At 44.1% G+C, this 16,345-nt stretch overlaps 1 protein-coding gene across 4 annotated transcripts in view; it reads right to left on the bottom strand.

The window, feature by feature from the left end:
* Positions 1-16,345, bottom strand: part of HYCC1 (hyccin PI4KA lipid kinase complex subunit 1) — a 113,982-nt gene that overhangs the window by 37,591 nt on the left and 60,046 nt on the right. For all 4 annotated transcript variants that reach the window (XM_066585273.1, XM_066585278.1, XM_066585274.1 and 1 more), the window contains exon 5: positions 6,247-6,327. In XM_066585273.1, coding sequence (XP_066441370.1) covers positions 6,247-6,327 — 81 coding nt within the window. The remainder of the gene's footprint in view (positions 1-6,246; positions 6,328-16,345) is intronic.

Below are 16,345 nucleotides of genomic sequence, written 5' to 3'. Positions count from 1 at the left end.
CCCCCTGGGGGACTTTAACATGTGATGCTTTGATCGCTCCAGCAGTATGACATATTGCTATAGCATTACGTCATACTGCTTTTTTACAGGCAGTCTATCAAGCCACCCTGTGTGGATGGCTTGATAGGCAGTCTGCTAAGGCAGCCCTGGGGCCATTCATTAGGCCCCCCGGCTGCCATGACACCTGCACGGATCCCCCGATGTCACCACGAGGGGGCCGTGCAGGACCCCCGAACAGCATTCGGGGGATTTAAATGCCGCTGTCAGAATTGACAGCGGCATTTAAAGGGTTATTAGCCACGTTCGGCCGAACGGCCGAGCGCAGCTATTGCCCGCGGGTGTCAGCTGTAATAAACAGCTGATGCCCGCGCTGTATGGAGGGAGATAGCGCCGCTACCTCCCTCCATACACGTCCTGCAACAGCAGGACATAGTTTTACGATAGGGCTGTCACTAAGGGGTTAAGCTAATGTGAATGGATCAATGAAAATCCATTTACTTTCACTGACTTCATTCATCGCGTAACACACAGTTGTACATTGTGTGCGAAATACACGCTTAAAATACGGTCGTGTGAATGAGCCCTAAGGAAAAAAATAAAAATTTAGGCCTTATTCACATTAGCATTTCATGTGGCTGATTTAGCCACGATGAAAAAAAAAAAATGGCGACCATTTGAAGTATTGGATTTCAATGCATTCATTCAGAGGACTGATTTTAGCTGCATAAAACCTGTATTTAGTCATTAGAAGTAATTCTGAGGATTAATGCTGACCGAGAGCATTCTGGGCAGCGGGGTATATACATTGCACCCTGCCGTGTGAATGGACGAGAAAACGCCAATTTTAGCCGCGACTCAATCAAGTCTTTTCCCCGTGCATGCGATTTTTGGCCGTGATGCGGCCAGTGTAAAAATACATCACCCGTGTGAAAGGGGCCTTAGGCGGAGAATTGAGAAGATTGAAAATTGAAGGAAAAAATTTTTTTGAACTTTTCGGCTAATGCCCCCAGCTTTAGCTCTCACTAATGGTGGATGCAGGCAGCAGTGTGTCTGCTTTTACATTTATGACTATGCAGGAAATTTACAGCTCTGTAGCAGAGAAGAAAAAAAAAAAAAAAGAAATGCACCAGCTTTAGCACGGCGGCTCACGTTGGATGATAACTGCCACTTGGCCAACTTCATCATAACTATAATGGACTTTTCCCACAGGACGGAGTAGGCTGTCTGATGCACCGCAAGCCGCAGTCAATTCTACACCATAACGGCTTAAAAAACCTGCCTGCAGTTCCACCTCAAGATTTTGGTGTGGAATTCCAAAGTTGCGAATTTGGCTGCGTCCTGCGAAGTAATTCTGAGTAGTACAAAATCTCCCCCCCCCCCCGTATGTCCTTATTTTAGTATGAATTAGGTGCACAGCTGAAGACCTGAAGTCCATTGGTGTCAACGATCTGCATGTCCTCGCTGCCCCTATGCTCGCTTCCTTCTATGTATAATGAAGTCTAGTGACTGCGACCCAATTCACTGATATCTGCAGCAATCTACACTAATATGCTGCATTGTTTGCTGCTCTGACCACATAAGCCGCTTATCACAGCCACGTCTTACTGGAAAGAACAAAAAATAAGGTTTAAAAATGACAAAGAAAAAACCTTAAGATGCATAAATCCTGATGAGCACGATGTAATTACCCACTGCGTATCACAGATCACATGACCTCTCCTAATTATCAGATACACAGCGCAAGTATCAACAAGAGCAAGCAAACCCTCAGCATTGCTGATGAGATACCGGTTTACCCGGTGTGTCTGGCATCAGTGTGGTACTTACAGAGGAGCCACCATGGAAATGTAAATACGGAGATGGCTCCACCTGTGGATTGTCTGCGGATTTCACCCCTCTACATTGAAAAGGGTGAAATACAAAGTGAAAATTTGCATCAGAAAACAACAAAGGCCCTTTTACACACAAAGATTATCACTCAAAAACCATCTTTTGAGCAATAATTTTTGCGTGTAAATGTGCCCATCTTTCACTTTCCTGCCTCATCGTTCGGCATAAAATCCATTGTTTGGCAGAAGAGCTGATAGAGACTTCACACTGTGTTCTCCACGGGGAGCGCTGATAACATTGTCTCATAATAGCATGCAGCACACTGTCTATCCACCTTTAACCAAAAGGGAGCACTCATGGGCAATGATGTAAGCTCCACAGATGAGGACCCATCATCCAATATCCATATAGTATATAGCGTTAATGAAGCAGCATCAAGTCAGGCTTGAGTAAGACTGACTGCGTTCAGTCGAAACGTTGCTCTGTATGCAAGGTCGTGGCAATAGAGAAAAAAAACTTGGTGAGAAGATTAAACTGCTTTTGGAGATTTTCTGTACCCTTGATGCTGCTTCATTAATGCTACAATAACATGTCTCAGCTGTCAGCCCCAGGGCAGAACAAAGGGAATGTATTCAGAGAACAGACCACCCGCTGTTCTCTGAATATAGCTCCCAGCTGCTCACCCGCATTAATAAGCTACTAATTAGCATCAGTACCAATTAGTAGTTTACGCAAAATGATCGCTCAGAAGCCATCTTTTGAGCAATCAATCATCTTTGTGTGTAAAAGGGCCTTCATGTTGCATCCACAGGACTTTCTTTTAGACCTCGTTGACACGCCTGGCACTGTAAATCGGCTGTGGATTTTCCATGCGCAAAGATGCACAGAAAGCCCACAGCATTCCGCTGCGTGCGATATCCTCACGTGGGGTCTTTAATGGATTTACAATTAGGCCAACAACATACCAGTAATTAGCTTTTGTTTACAATTTATTTTTGTGCTTCTCCATCAGGCTTAATAATCGTGTTGAGTAACCCAAAACCAGTAGAACCCCATTTTGGGCCAAACTTTGATACAAGTTTGGTTCGGCAAAAACCTGAACCGAGCTTTCAGCGGAGTTCTACTAGTTTGGTTGGCTGAACACTGGTGTATAACACGGTCTAAGAGCCATAGAAGCAATATATAACACTCAGAGTTATACAAGGCTTTTATGGCTCTTCACGTTACAGATCAGTTTTCAGGAGTTTTGGTGAGTCCGGTTCCGGTTGGACTAACCTTCTTGCAAAAATTCAGCGAACCAGCCACCCTGAACTTTTCTCACCCTGAAGTTTGCGCATCACTGTTGATGCCATTCACAAAAAAAAACCACAACAAACAAAAAAAACCACAACTACTTTGTTATAAGCAGAGCAATGTAGTTATTTCTATAGCATGCAGTTGCATATCTCTGCCACTGGTATAATGCCGAGGTATGAAAGGTTTGTTGATTTTTTTGCAGCACTAAACATAGCAATCTTAAAGGGGTTGTCTCGTGGCAGCAAGTGGGGTTATACACTTCTGTATGGCCATATTAATGCACTTTGTAATATACATCGTGCATTAAATATGAGCCATACAGAAGTTATTCACTTACCTGCTCCGTTGCTAGCATCCCCGTCTCCATGGTGCGGTCTAATTTCAGTGTCTTCTTGCTTTTTTTTAGACGCGCTTGCGCAGATGGGTCTTCTCCGTTCGGCTCGGCAGCAGCGGCGATTTGGCTCCGCCCCTTGTACGCGTCATCGCGTAGCTCCGCCCCCGTCACATGTGCCGATTCCAGCCTCCTGATTGGCTGGAATCGGCACATGTGACGGGGGCGGAGCTACGCGATGACGCGTACAAGGGGCGGAGCCAAATCGCCGCTGCTTCCGAGCCGAGCCGAAGGGAGAAGACCCATCTGCGCAAGCGCGTCTAAAAAAGCAAGAAGACACCGAAATTAGACGGAGCCATGGAGACGGGGATGCTAGCAACAGAGCAGGTAAGTGAATAACTTCTGTATGGCTCATATTTAATGCACGATGTATATTACAAAGTGCATTAATATGGCCATACAGAAGTACTTAAAGGGGTTGTCCCGCGAAACAAAGTGGGGTTATACACTTCTGTATGGCCATATTAATGCACTTTGTAATGTACATTGTGCATTAATTATGAGCCATACAGAAGTTATTCACTTACCTGTTCCATTGCTAGCGTCCCCGTCTCCATGGTGCCGTCTAATCTTCAGCGTCTAATTGCCCGATTAGACGCGCTTGCGCAGTCCGGTCTTCTCCCTTCTGAATGGGGCCGCTCGTGCCAGAGAGCGGCTCCTCGTAGCTCCGCCCCGTCACGTGTGCCGATTCTAGCCAATCAGGAGGCTGGAATTGGCAATGGACCGCACAGAAGACCTGCGGTCCACCGAAGGTGAAGATCCCGGCGGCCATCTTCACAAGGTAAGTAAGAAGTCGCCGGAGCGCGGGGATTCGGGTAAGTACTACCCGGTTTGTTTTTTTTATCCCTGCATCGGGTTTGTCTCGCGCCGAATGGGGGGGCTATTGAAAAAAAAAAACCCGTTTCGGCGCGGGACAACCCATTTAACCCCACTTGCTTTCACGAGACAACCCATTTAAGCTCTACTCACATCTTCCATAGGCTGCCTGCAGACGGCCGGGTCAGATCCCGCTGCGAGAATGCGAGATGAGGACTCGTGCCCCTGCACAGCCCTGCGGCTCACCTGCTCCCGGCGTCTCCTCTGTGATGCGCCGGCTGCCGCCTAGCCGGCACATGCACAGAGTGGAGCCAGTGCCTCACCAGTGACATTTCTGTGCAGGCCTCTGAGACCTGCACAAAAATAGAACATGCTGCGATTTGTTTCACAGATGACAGCTGCGGTAGCGGATCAAGCTGCTGGCACCCAGTAATTGTTTTTCAGGGAAGGGCTTTAAGTATAAGCCCTTCACTGAAAAATAAGAAAAAAATAGTGTAAAAAATAAACACCACATACTCACCTTCTTTTAGCTGCCGGGGCTCAGCCGCGTCCTCTCAGCGCCCTCCTTGGCCCGGCAATGTAGTTCTTTCAGCAGGTGGGGATTTTATACAATACACCAAAATGTTTGTTTTTCAGGGAAGAGCTTATATGTAAAGCTTTTCCCTGAGAAAGGATTATGGGGTGTCGGCAGATCATTGTCTTCAATGGAACTGTCGGCAGCAGCTGCGGCTCCATTGAAGACAATGCATGGTTTCTCAATTGTGCACGCATGTCCTATCTTTATAGGCACCTGTAAAACACGGACATATGAACACACCATAGGGAATGCAGTGGTTGTAATAGACCCGCTCATGTGAAGGCACCTTTAGAGTCATCCCAATCTATGCCCTTGTATAAACATTGCCTTAAAAGAAGGCCCTTCAGAATAAATATATATAAGGCCATGGTATGTGCGAATATATGGAAAACGGGTTCTCTCATTTGGGCCATTTAGATGCGCATCTACAGGAGGAAATGTGAGAACGGAGGTTCTGTCAATTTCCGCTTTTCCCATTGAATTCAACAAATAAAGTGGCCTCTACCTGGAGTCGTCTAGTCCTAAAGTTGTGGATACTGGTAGGTTTTGACATTTCCTGTTTCAATCTCAAGTTCAGTGTTGTAATAAAGCTTCCCTAAAAGTTTCAATCAAAAACAGTCCAAAAGGAAAAAGGGAAGCTGCTGACAAAATAATCAGGTTAACGCTTTCATTTCCAAAGCGCTTCACAAAATTATGGTAAGTTCAGTTAATGTAAATCGCAACTTCGTTCCACACAAGGACTCAGTTTTCGCTTTTCTGATAAGTTCAAAGTGCTCCGAGATAGACAAATTTTCCCATATTCATAATAAATCATTGATCCATCTAACTATTTTTCAGCCAGCAATAAACCCTTCCCAATCCACTGTCTGACGTCTGAAGACATTCTGATTGAAGGCTGTACAGCTCCAATGTCGGAAGACGTCCGGCAGGGTATTCTTACTGTATATTACTGGCCCGCTCTGTTGTCAGGAGCCTCTTCAGCATGTCACACACCATAGTACTGGCTCTAGCCAGCAGATGGCGCCATTGTATAATGGCAGAAAGAAAGCCCCCTAGGAAACAGTGTATATGCATGCACAGCCTGTAGAGAGGAGTCCACTGCACTTCCACGGGTGACAGCGGACTCGAGACATACCCCATAAGTTAGTTTGTGGTGCTCATTGTGGGTGACAGGTTCCCTTTAAGGGATACCTATGGCAGCCTTAGTGGATATCAAATGCCAACTAGGAAGAAGACTTTTCCAATGAACCTTCCTCAGACAAACGGATATTGGTCAAAAGCACAGAACGATGCCGCAGCCCCGACATAAATGACAGATAAAACACTAATTTCCTACCTCATGGTATACAGAGGGCTTCGACAAGGACGGGATTGTGAAAGATAAGACCTTGCTGTGCCCTTGTTCATCCATAATTTCCTGTGAAAAATAAGAAAGATTTTTCAAGTTAAAAACATTAAATCTCAGTGAAAAACATCCCCCATCTGAAATCAATTAAGCCTTTCCCTGTACAGAGCATCAGACCCTAATCTTACCCATCCTAATGCTAGTCTAACCTCCGGATGTGGAGCGCATTTATACATACACATTCCATACATCAGACGGTGGGCTTTAACATCAGAGGACGTACAGTATGGAGAAGGGATTAGGAGCCGATCCTGCTTCCTACAGCGCAAGTGATGGCTGTTTTTTTGTGGATTGATTTCTTTATTGCCGGCACCAGCCACGATCAGCATGAATGCCAATCACAGTTGTTAACCCTTTAAACGGCACTGTCATTTTTGAGAGCCCCAGCGCCCAATCAGCTGGGGTCCTGAGCAGCTGATTGGAGGCTGGAATCGGCACACGTGACGGGGCGGAGCTACGCGATGACGCGTAGAAGGGGGCAGGGCCAGAACGCCGCTGCTGCCGGACCGAGCCGAAGGGAAAAAAGACCCTTCTGCGCAACCGCGTCTAATCGGGAGATTAGACGCTGGAATTAGACGGAGCCATGAAGACGGGGACGCCAGCGCAGGGAAGGTAAGTGAATAACTTCTGTATGGCTCATATTTAATGCACGATGTATATTACAAAGTGCATTAATATGGCTATACAGAAGTGCATAACCCCACTTGCTTTCGCGAGACAACCCCTTTAATCAGTCAATCGAGCTCAGGAATGTGACAGTTTTATGATGTGCCTTGCAGCACCACCTATTGGATGCCAACATTACTACAAGTCAAGTTCTGAATTTTTATGAAGTTTAAAAAAAAAAAAAAAAAAAAAAGTTGGGACGAGGACATCGCTCTTGAACTCCTTTAACCTTTCATATTTTCCACTTCCTGGGTTGAGGTTCATTCCATTCTTGAGGGTATCAAACATGGCCATAAATTTGTACTCCCAAATTCGTCTGACGCTGCGACTTGAAATTGCCCTTTAGTATGATAACTCTCACCTGCTCTATGCTGTGTCCCTGACCACAAAAAATGTTTTGCCACAGGTGTAACCTTAGAACATGCATCTGCCAGAAGTCTATTCCTTGGTATAGGTTTCTTTTGGTATATGACTATTGAAGCACAGTTGTAGGTTTGCAGAATCCCAACATATACTGTATTATGCCAAGAGCAAGCTATTTGGTATAGGAGGTGTTAGCACATCAGTATATAAATGTTAGATTTCCTGGTGTATACTGTACACATGGGACCATAAAAGGTACATCTCACCCAGACGCTTGTCTTCTGCATCCTCCGCTCGGAGTGCTTAGCTGTATAACAGCCGGCCGCTCTGAGCAAGGAACAGCTGGATACAGAAGGCAAGCGGGGCCACCCTGCTTGTCTTCTGCATCCTCCGCTTGGAGCGCTCGGCTATATAACAGACGGGCGCTCCGAGTGGAGAACATCTGGATGCAGAAAACAAACGGCCCGCTTGTCTTCTGCATCCTCTGCTTAGAGAGCGAGGTGATCGCTCAATGTTTAAGCGATCACCTTGCGCTGTAAAGGGACAACAATTATCGCTCAAAAGAATTGTTGTCTACATGGGCCTTAACACACATTGCCACAATACACAGATTATATCTTCTGCACATGCATTTCAAGGTCATTGAAGAAAAAAAAAAAAAATGCATGACTTCGTCCAGTTGACAAAAATATGCGAAGACAAAAAGCTAGCACAGAATCCACTAAGGGCTCCTTTAGACTTGCGAGCGCGATATTACCGCGAGAAAAATCGCGTCAGTATCGCATGTTTGCTCATGCAATGTTTGAGCGTCAGCGCTGCTTTTTCCTGGAAAACAATCACGTATCGCTGTTGCCTTGCCAGTAGTTTTGCCAATCGTGCTGTTCAAAAAAAACATACATTAAAGTTAATGATGTCCATCAGAAATAGCCGGTATCGAACGAAGATATAGTGTCTCCATTATAAGACAGAAGATATGACTAACGAGTACTGACCCTTAAGGTCCTTTTACATGGCCACTAGCCATTGGTTATCGTTCACTTTTTACATTGACTAGTTTTGATGTGCATCGGCCATTACCGCGCCTCTAGTCAACCCTTCTGCAACTGCTTTCTAAAGCAGCAAATCTTTAAGACGCTAGTTTATACCAAAAGATTTGCATCAGACGAATGATGATTTTTAGGTCTGCAAGAAAGATCCAAATCAGCCACAATTAACAATTTTTCACCAATTGTACGGTCGTTGCACAACTTTACACCAAACAATTATTGTGGAAACTAACGTAACAACTTTTTGCACAATTGTACTAGATAAAAACAAACAGCCTGTAGTAGATCTCCCCCTCCAGCACAGGCTAGATTTTTGCTGAGGACAAACAAAGCACTTGTTCCCATTTATTCTTTCATTGCCATCAGTTGTTAGACATCAACTCCAGCGCCGCAGGGATCCCCATTCATTCACCGAAACGTATACTTACTAACCCACTAATCCAACAGCCCCCCCCCCCCCACCCCACAAGTAACTCCTTCTAGTGCATAATCCAACACCGGCGGCCGTAATTACCTTCATTACAACGTCAAACTGCATCTCAACAAGGTTTCATTTAGCAGGTTTTTCCTTCCCATTAATGGAATTGAAACAAAAGCAACGTACGGGGTCTTACTTTAAAATGCGTCAAAATATAACCTTTCCTATAAAAAGGCATAGCAGAGGCTTGGGAAAACTAGGTGAGTTTTAGAAAAACTCCAACACTATACCAAATTTTTATATATTCAAAAAAAAAAAAAAAAAATTATAATATATATATATATTTTTTTTTTTTAATTTATTTTTCTTACTAACCGTAACCTCTGTCTGCACAGTCTCCAGCAGAAGTGCCTCAATAAAAAAACATCATAAAGTGTATGACCCTCATCACACGGGCACAGCTGTTATGCCTAGGTGATTACTTGCAGCTGTGATTGATGGATGCTCTGGTAGTGGCTGGAATAAGAAAAAAATCTCAGCCAAATATTGATTGCGACATCTCCGGGTCACAAACAAAAAGGTGACCATTATCTAGAGAGCTCGAGGACTAAGAAAACTCCCCAGGTATCCTGTGAGAATGTCCAAGGGGTATAGTTTCTGCTTAGGGAGAGCACCTGGTAAGTACGAGGAGAGTTCTAAGAACATGCATGCTCCTCTGGGAATTTATCCAAAATGGAAGATGGAATAGCACCTCTACAGCACCACCTATTAGGGTCCTTTTAGACAATTCTCATTTAAGAGAGCAAGTGACATCACCACTAGCTTGTTTGCTTTGCTGTACTCTGTTTAGACAGATACATTGTCGGCTCGTTCAAAGGAGAATCGTTCTCAATTACTTATGCAGTGAATGTGAGAGACTGAATTATTGCTGTTTAAACCAAACCATAAATGAACGGGCCAACAATGATTTATTACGCCCACATAAAACGAACGAAAAGTGAAAATGAAAATTCGTTAGTTATTCAGTTGTTTGCTCAGGTTTAGACTGAATCATTAACATTCACTTTCCCTCGTTTGAACAAATTTTCGTTTCATATATTATATTATATATATATAAAAAACACACTGTAAGGTGTGAAGATATGGTCAAACATGGAATTAAAAAAAAGTAATGATAAAAGTTGAAATAGAAAAATAAATAATCCGAAAAGATTTAAAAATGAAACCTTTCCATATCACCATGGCAACCTGTACAATAAAAAGTGTTATTTATAGCGTATGGAGAACACTTTTTTTTTTTAATTCTAAAGCACACAGAGAAACTTCCACAAGAAAAATATAAGTGAACCCTTTCATGACTAGAAAAATGTCACTTTTGCCACCTGGTTGTACCTGTCCTCATGCTCAGGAGTCTTTATCCCCAAGCATGTACACCCCTTTCTTTGCGCACTTTTTTGTCCCCTATATTGACCTTCGTCTACAAAGACTGGACTCCGTGGTGTTACTGTTCTTACATGCAGAGATCCTTGTCAGAAAAGTACATTACAAATTATTTAAAAATTGGAGCTCAAATAGAAGAGAGAAACTAGTGGCAAACAGTCATTTTGTACATTTGAGTCAGGAGGGGTGTAGTTTCCCCTTAGGGAGAGCACCCGATATGTATGAGGAGAGTTCTTAGAACATGCATGCTCCTCTGGGAAATTTATGCAAATTGGAAGATGGAATAACGACTCTACAGCGCCACCTATGAGAAGGCAACATTCCTGCAAGTTAATGTCTGACCTTTAACAGACCTTGTAACACGACTGTGAATAAAGCCTGTATTATTGCTCCTGTGTGTCATCCAGGTTGTCTAATACTGGTATGTGTGGATTTGGAGTGGTGTATTGTTAGGGTTTGTTGGGTTCAAAAAAACCGATGCATGGACCCTAAAAACGACCAACACTGTTCACTCACACCCCTCAACACGTTGCCTTATTTTTGCCAAGCACACCAAAAACGGAGATCGATCTCGTCACAGGAGTATTCTCACAGATGCTATATTATGGGAAGAAAAACAAAAAACAAAAAAACCCACATATTTGGCGTCGCCATACTTATAATGCCCATACTATAAAAGCTAAAGTACTTTTATTGTGCAAAATTGGAAATATAAATACAATTTTCTATAAATATGGTAGCGCCATAATCGTACTGACCTGCAAAAATAAAAGAGGTAGAGTAAGACATTTAAAAATTTCCTCTCCGAGAGTGAGCTAAAGGTTTTTTTTTTATAACCTTAGTTGGGACAAGTCTATTTTGGTACAACCCATCAAGAGAATTGGAGTCACTGCTGAGACCCCCATACGGTCCCAGAAAGGGGTTCCCCAGTGTCCCTCTCTCCTCCTCACAGAGAGGACGAGACTTAATGCAGCAGTGGTAGCGCATGCGGTATGCCGCTCCATTAATCCTTCAATGGGACTGCCAGAGATAGCGGAGAGTTTGTACTCCGCCATTTCCATTAGCACAACTGAAAGAAAAGGAGCGGCACCACGCATGTGTGACCACTACTCTATGCAATCCACATGTCCCTGCGGGTAGGTGCAGTGACGAGAAGGGGGGACATGGGACCCCTGGTCTTGGGATTGGTGGGGGTGCCAGCGGTGAGACCAGACCCATCATATTACCCATCCATAGGACAGGAAGTAAGGCAGTCTATTTTGGTACAACCCCTTTAACTACTGAGGATGTGTCCGGAGGATGGTTATCAATTGTTAACTGTGAGGGTCTGCCATTGGGGACCCCTGGCCATTAGCAGTTATCAGGCCTGCTGTTATTCAACGGGAAGTCATTGGGAGCTGTGACAGCATCAAGACCCCAGGCTGCTCCAATATAGACAGAGCTGTCAGCTTCTGGCTCTGTCCATACTGACAGCAGGCCTGATAACGGCCAAATGGTTATCGATAGTCAAGTCAATAACTTATATGTACCACAAAATAGTGCCATTGCAAACTACGACTCATTTCCCCCACCGAGAAGCTACTTCGGCCGTTCAGAGCCATTAGACAACGGCTAAATTGCTTGCATTACACGCCTCATACAAGACAACCGTTGGTTTTTACTGCGGAAGTGCTGCACCTGCCAGCGGTACGCCGGTGAACGCAACGTAGAGGAAGATTAAACTTGACTCCCGCTCAGCTGGGATTCTATATGTCTACAGCTGCTAACAGAATGCCTTGTATATTAAGTCACAAATCATGCTTCCCAGCTCCGAAGTGTGATTATTAGCATTTCTAATGTAAGCAGAGCGCCGTCAGGGGACGCAGTGGTCAGATGTGCCAATGGATTCCTGGAAGGACAGAGGCACAAAACCGATGAAGATATAAGCCGCTTCCCGACACTGAGCCACTAATGCAAAACCAGGGAGGGATGAAAAACGTCTTATTGTTCCACCTTATTAACACAGCATGGGCAAGACAAGATGCAGGGACTTCTCTTCATCTTCTATGGAGGGGAGATCTGGAAATCCTCTATACAACTGCTGTTCTGTAGTTCATATACATGACAATGGGCAGCGACAGGCCAACATATACGCTGAACTACCTTATTAGAGGTAGCTGACCCTCCACAGTTGGAACGTCTCTGTATGGAAATTAGATGGGTGACCCCATGGTGCAGCATAAAATAAAGTGAGCACAGATCAGCATCAGTGTGAACCTACCAATGAGTCTTGGTCATCGGTGCTAGACTAGCCGGGGCCAGGATTTCAAACTACCAAACTTTTCTTGGGCTTTCTTTTGCAGTGGTGTCAAAAGGTATACAGAGAATGGTGTGATCAAGGAAAAACACCCAACAAAAGGGATCAGAGGAGGAGGTCAAGAATCTGTCTGATGAAGAGGTGGTGCCCAGTCAAGCAAATTGCACCAAAATACAATGCTGATACTCGAAGTCTGAACGTACAACTCAACTTTTTCTCTTAGGACAAATGGCTATAACAGCCAAATTTGAGTGCTATTGCTGTCTAAATGAATCATAAAGGAGAGACTGCAATGAACAAGAGCATAAAAATTCAATCTGAGCAGTGGGAAAACACCGGCTGGTCAGATAATCCAGAATACTGTTGCACCTTTCTGATGAGAGGGTCAGAATTTCGCGTGAGCAGCATGAATCAATGAACCCTTCCTGTCAAGTGACAGTCCAGGCCGGTGGAGGTGTAGCAATGGGTGGGGAATTGTTTTTGGCACATGCTGGGTGCTCAGATGTCTGTAGAAGGCAGACACTGGACTCATGTGGTATTGAAGGCTATAGGAGGTACAACACTACTAGATTTGTGGTAATTGCCCTATGGATTTACAGATTTGGCGGCCGCAGAATTGACATTTCGACATTAACATGTTAGGATTTCATCTGTGCTAAAATCAATCTGGGAAAAGGTTAGTACAGACATTATCAGAAGTTTTACACCAACTGCGTACCATTTTGCGGGTTTATTTTTTTCCTCCCCGCATATCAAGAGCTATAACCCTTTCATTTGTCCATCAACATAGATGTACGAGTGCCAGTTTCTTGGGGGATAAGTTGTGTTTTGATGGGAACATGTAATTACCATATAATGTATTGGAAAACTTTAAAAAATAGGTTTAAAGTAGGATGCAATGGATAAAAATGGAAACCACACAAGCGCGCCACTTTCAGGGGTTTGCTTTGGCAGTATTTATGGTGTTGTAAAAACGCCATGTTAAGTTAATTCTACGGCTCAGTACCATTACAACAACACTAGGTTTATGGAGGTGTTGCATCTTTTTCCCCTTAAGTTTTTGCCCATACCTCAGACATCCCATAGGATATTATAAACTGGACTGGGTTTTCTATAAACCAGTTTGACAGAGGTAAGCACCATCAGGCCATGATGCCCAACTTCTTCGACTAACAGCTGCTCTGTAATTAAGGTTCCATGTCGAAGAGGAGGAAGAGCGAAAGAACGTCTATAGAAGTTTGGCTCTCAGGACCAGCTACATTTTTACTTCTCTTCAAATATTTTACACAGAGCTAATGATTTCCCACATCAGAACACGTCACACAGTCCATTTACAATCTTTTTTTTTTATCCCAGAGCTAGTTCCTTGCCCACATCGGACCATAGGGTTTCTAAAAACTGCATTAAATAAGTTCTTGTGTATGCCGGAGTTCAGTAACGAACATTCGCTCTTTTCTATGGTTTTGGCAGAGGGTTAATAGAACGAGCGCATACGGATATATTTATTTAGTGTTTACCCGAAAATAAGACCCTGTCTTATGTTATTTTGCCCCAAAAGAGGCACAGGGTCTTATCCATTTATTTTTTGTGGTGGTGGTGGGGCGTCTTCTAGACGTCCCACCACCACCTGCTGGAGCGCCGCAGCCCATCCGCACCTAGCAGGTGCGGATGGGCTGCGGCGCTCCAGCAGGCTTCTGTGCAGCTTTCAGTGCCGACAGAGCATCTATTGCTGGTGAAGAGCTCGAATGCCCCGCCTCCAACAAGCGATTGCTCCGATTAGCTCATTGAGCGCCGGCTTTGACTGGCTGAGGCGGCACTCCTGAACCAATCAGAGCAAATCGCTTGCTGGAGGCAGGATATTGAAGCCCCGTCACCAAGAACATATGCTCCGTTGGCACTGGGGCCTGCATGGAAGCCTGCCGGAGCGCCGCAGCCCAACGGGAAGGACTCGAACAGCGCCTGCTAGGAGAGTATTGCTTTTTTTTAATGTAGTGTAGCTAGGGCTTATATTTCCACCCCACACACACCCCTCAAAAATAAGGGGAACATATATTTGTAGATGGAACTTTTTTTTTTTCCTATATAAAAGTTACTGAATAAGTTTTGGTTCATGTTTATATATATATATATATATATATATATTTTTTTTTAATTTATTTATTTTTTTTCTTAAAGTGATAAGCAGTCCTTAACAGCTCAGCTTTAAGGTTGATCGGCTGATAAAAATGAATCTTTACATATGTAAACTAGAACTTATTCAGTTAATTACTGTCTTACAGTTTTCTCCGCACAGAGCTCCACTATAAATTACTCCTCATAAGAGAAGGGAAAGTTCCATGCAGCTCATCAGTGAGCGAGTTGCCCAAACCGAGTAAATTAAGTCCGTAGGCACCTTCTCTGAGCGAGGCCTCCTACTACATCCAGCATGCTATGCATCTCTAAACTGCTCTCAGTGGTAGACATCACATCTCCAGTGAAACGTAGGAACATCACCCCTAGGCAGCCGAAACGGAATAAATGTCCTCTAAGGAAGGACACGAGTATTGTCACATCTACTTACATAAAAGACAGATCAAGTGAAGCACTTTACTGCCGGCTCTTCTCCATCGCTCATTTTAATGAAGCCGATTTAACCCTTCACTATAAAACAAACTATGACAACTACTATTCAGCAAAGAAAGCGTATGACTAAGTTTTTCCTATTGTTACCAAACTGACTCCAACAATAAAACATGCCATTGAAATGACCTCATTGTTCCCCGTGGCAATCTGCTTTTCTTCATAATGTTAGCAGAGCTCTGTCAATTACCTAGAACAGAATGCAGCTATACAAAGTCTGTCTCTGGAGGACCCGACCATTATTTACAACATGTAAAACATAATTATTCCAGTGGTGGAGCTGCATGGCAACTGTACACTCGCTGCCAGGTTTCCTTGCACATTGAAGGTATTGCTGACGCTCTTAGAAGCAGGACACCATGCGGTCAACTTATTTTTCAAGGGAACCTTTCTTACTAAAAAAAAAAAAAATATATGAAAATGTCCGGAATGGATAACTCTACTTGATGACTTTGTAGTGGGTGAGCAAGGGTATAGTTTCTCTGTAAAAGGAGAGCATCTATAAAACGTGGAGAGGCTTAGGCCCAATGCCAACGACTGTATTTGCACTGCGGGATCCGGAACGGGTGTTCACCTTCGGATCCTGCAGCAAATATTGCCCATAGGACATGCAAGGAAAACAATTTTCCCTGCCCACGAGCAGAAGTCAACTGCAATATTCCGCTCACGGAGGAAGAGGAGGCCAGCACATCCACAGAGCAGAGAGAACAGCTGACAGGTATGCCGGAGTCAATGCCGGGGCACAGGGTCTGACTCCGCTGCGAGATTTCACGGTCGGAATCCGACCCAGCCTTTGGCATTCGGCTTTATAAGGCCATACCTGCTCCTCTGGAAACACTGCAAATACAAAGATTGAACACATGTCTCTACAGCGCCACCTATTGGATGGCAGCATTCCTTCAAGTCTATGTCTGGCTTATACTCCCAGTCATTGTTAGAAGGCCTATGAAAATGTCTGCCTTCTCTAGAAGGAAAAGATATGATGGCTTCGTAAAAATGGCTGCAGGTGGAGTGCGAACCACTTAAAGGGAAATTCTGGCAAACTTTTGAGCTTTCCATTGTAATTATACACTATGCCATTTTTCGATATATTACAGTTTCCACATATGTTACACTTTGCTATGCTGCCCTTGAATGAGTTTGACCAAGCAAATTTGACCATATTGGATCTGTACAGGAGGG

Source organism: Eleutherodactylus coqui, chromosome 12 (genome assembly GCF_035609145.1).
Source record: "Eleutherodactylus coqui strain aEleCoq1 chromosome 12, aEleCoq1.hap1, whole genome shotgun sequence".
Lineage (NCBI taxonomy): Eukaryota > Metazoa > Chordata > Amphibia > Anura > Eleutherodactylidae > Eleutherodactylus > Eleutherodactylus coqui.
Note: the sequence above shows the minus strand (reverse complement) of the source record. Positions and strands in the feature narration are given on the sequence as shown.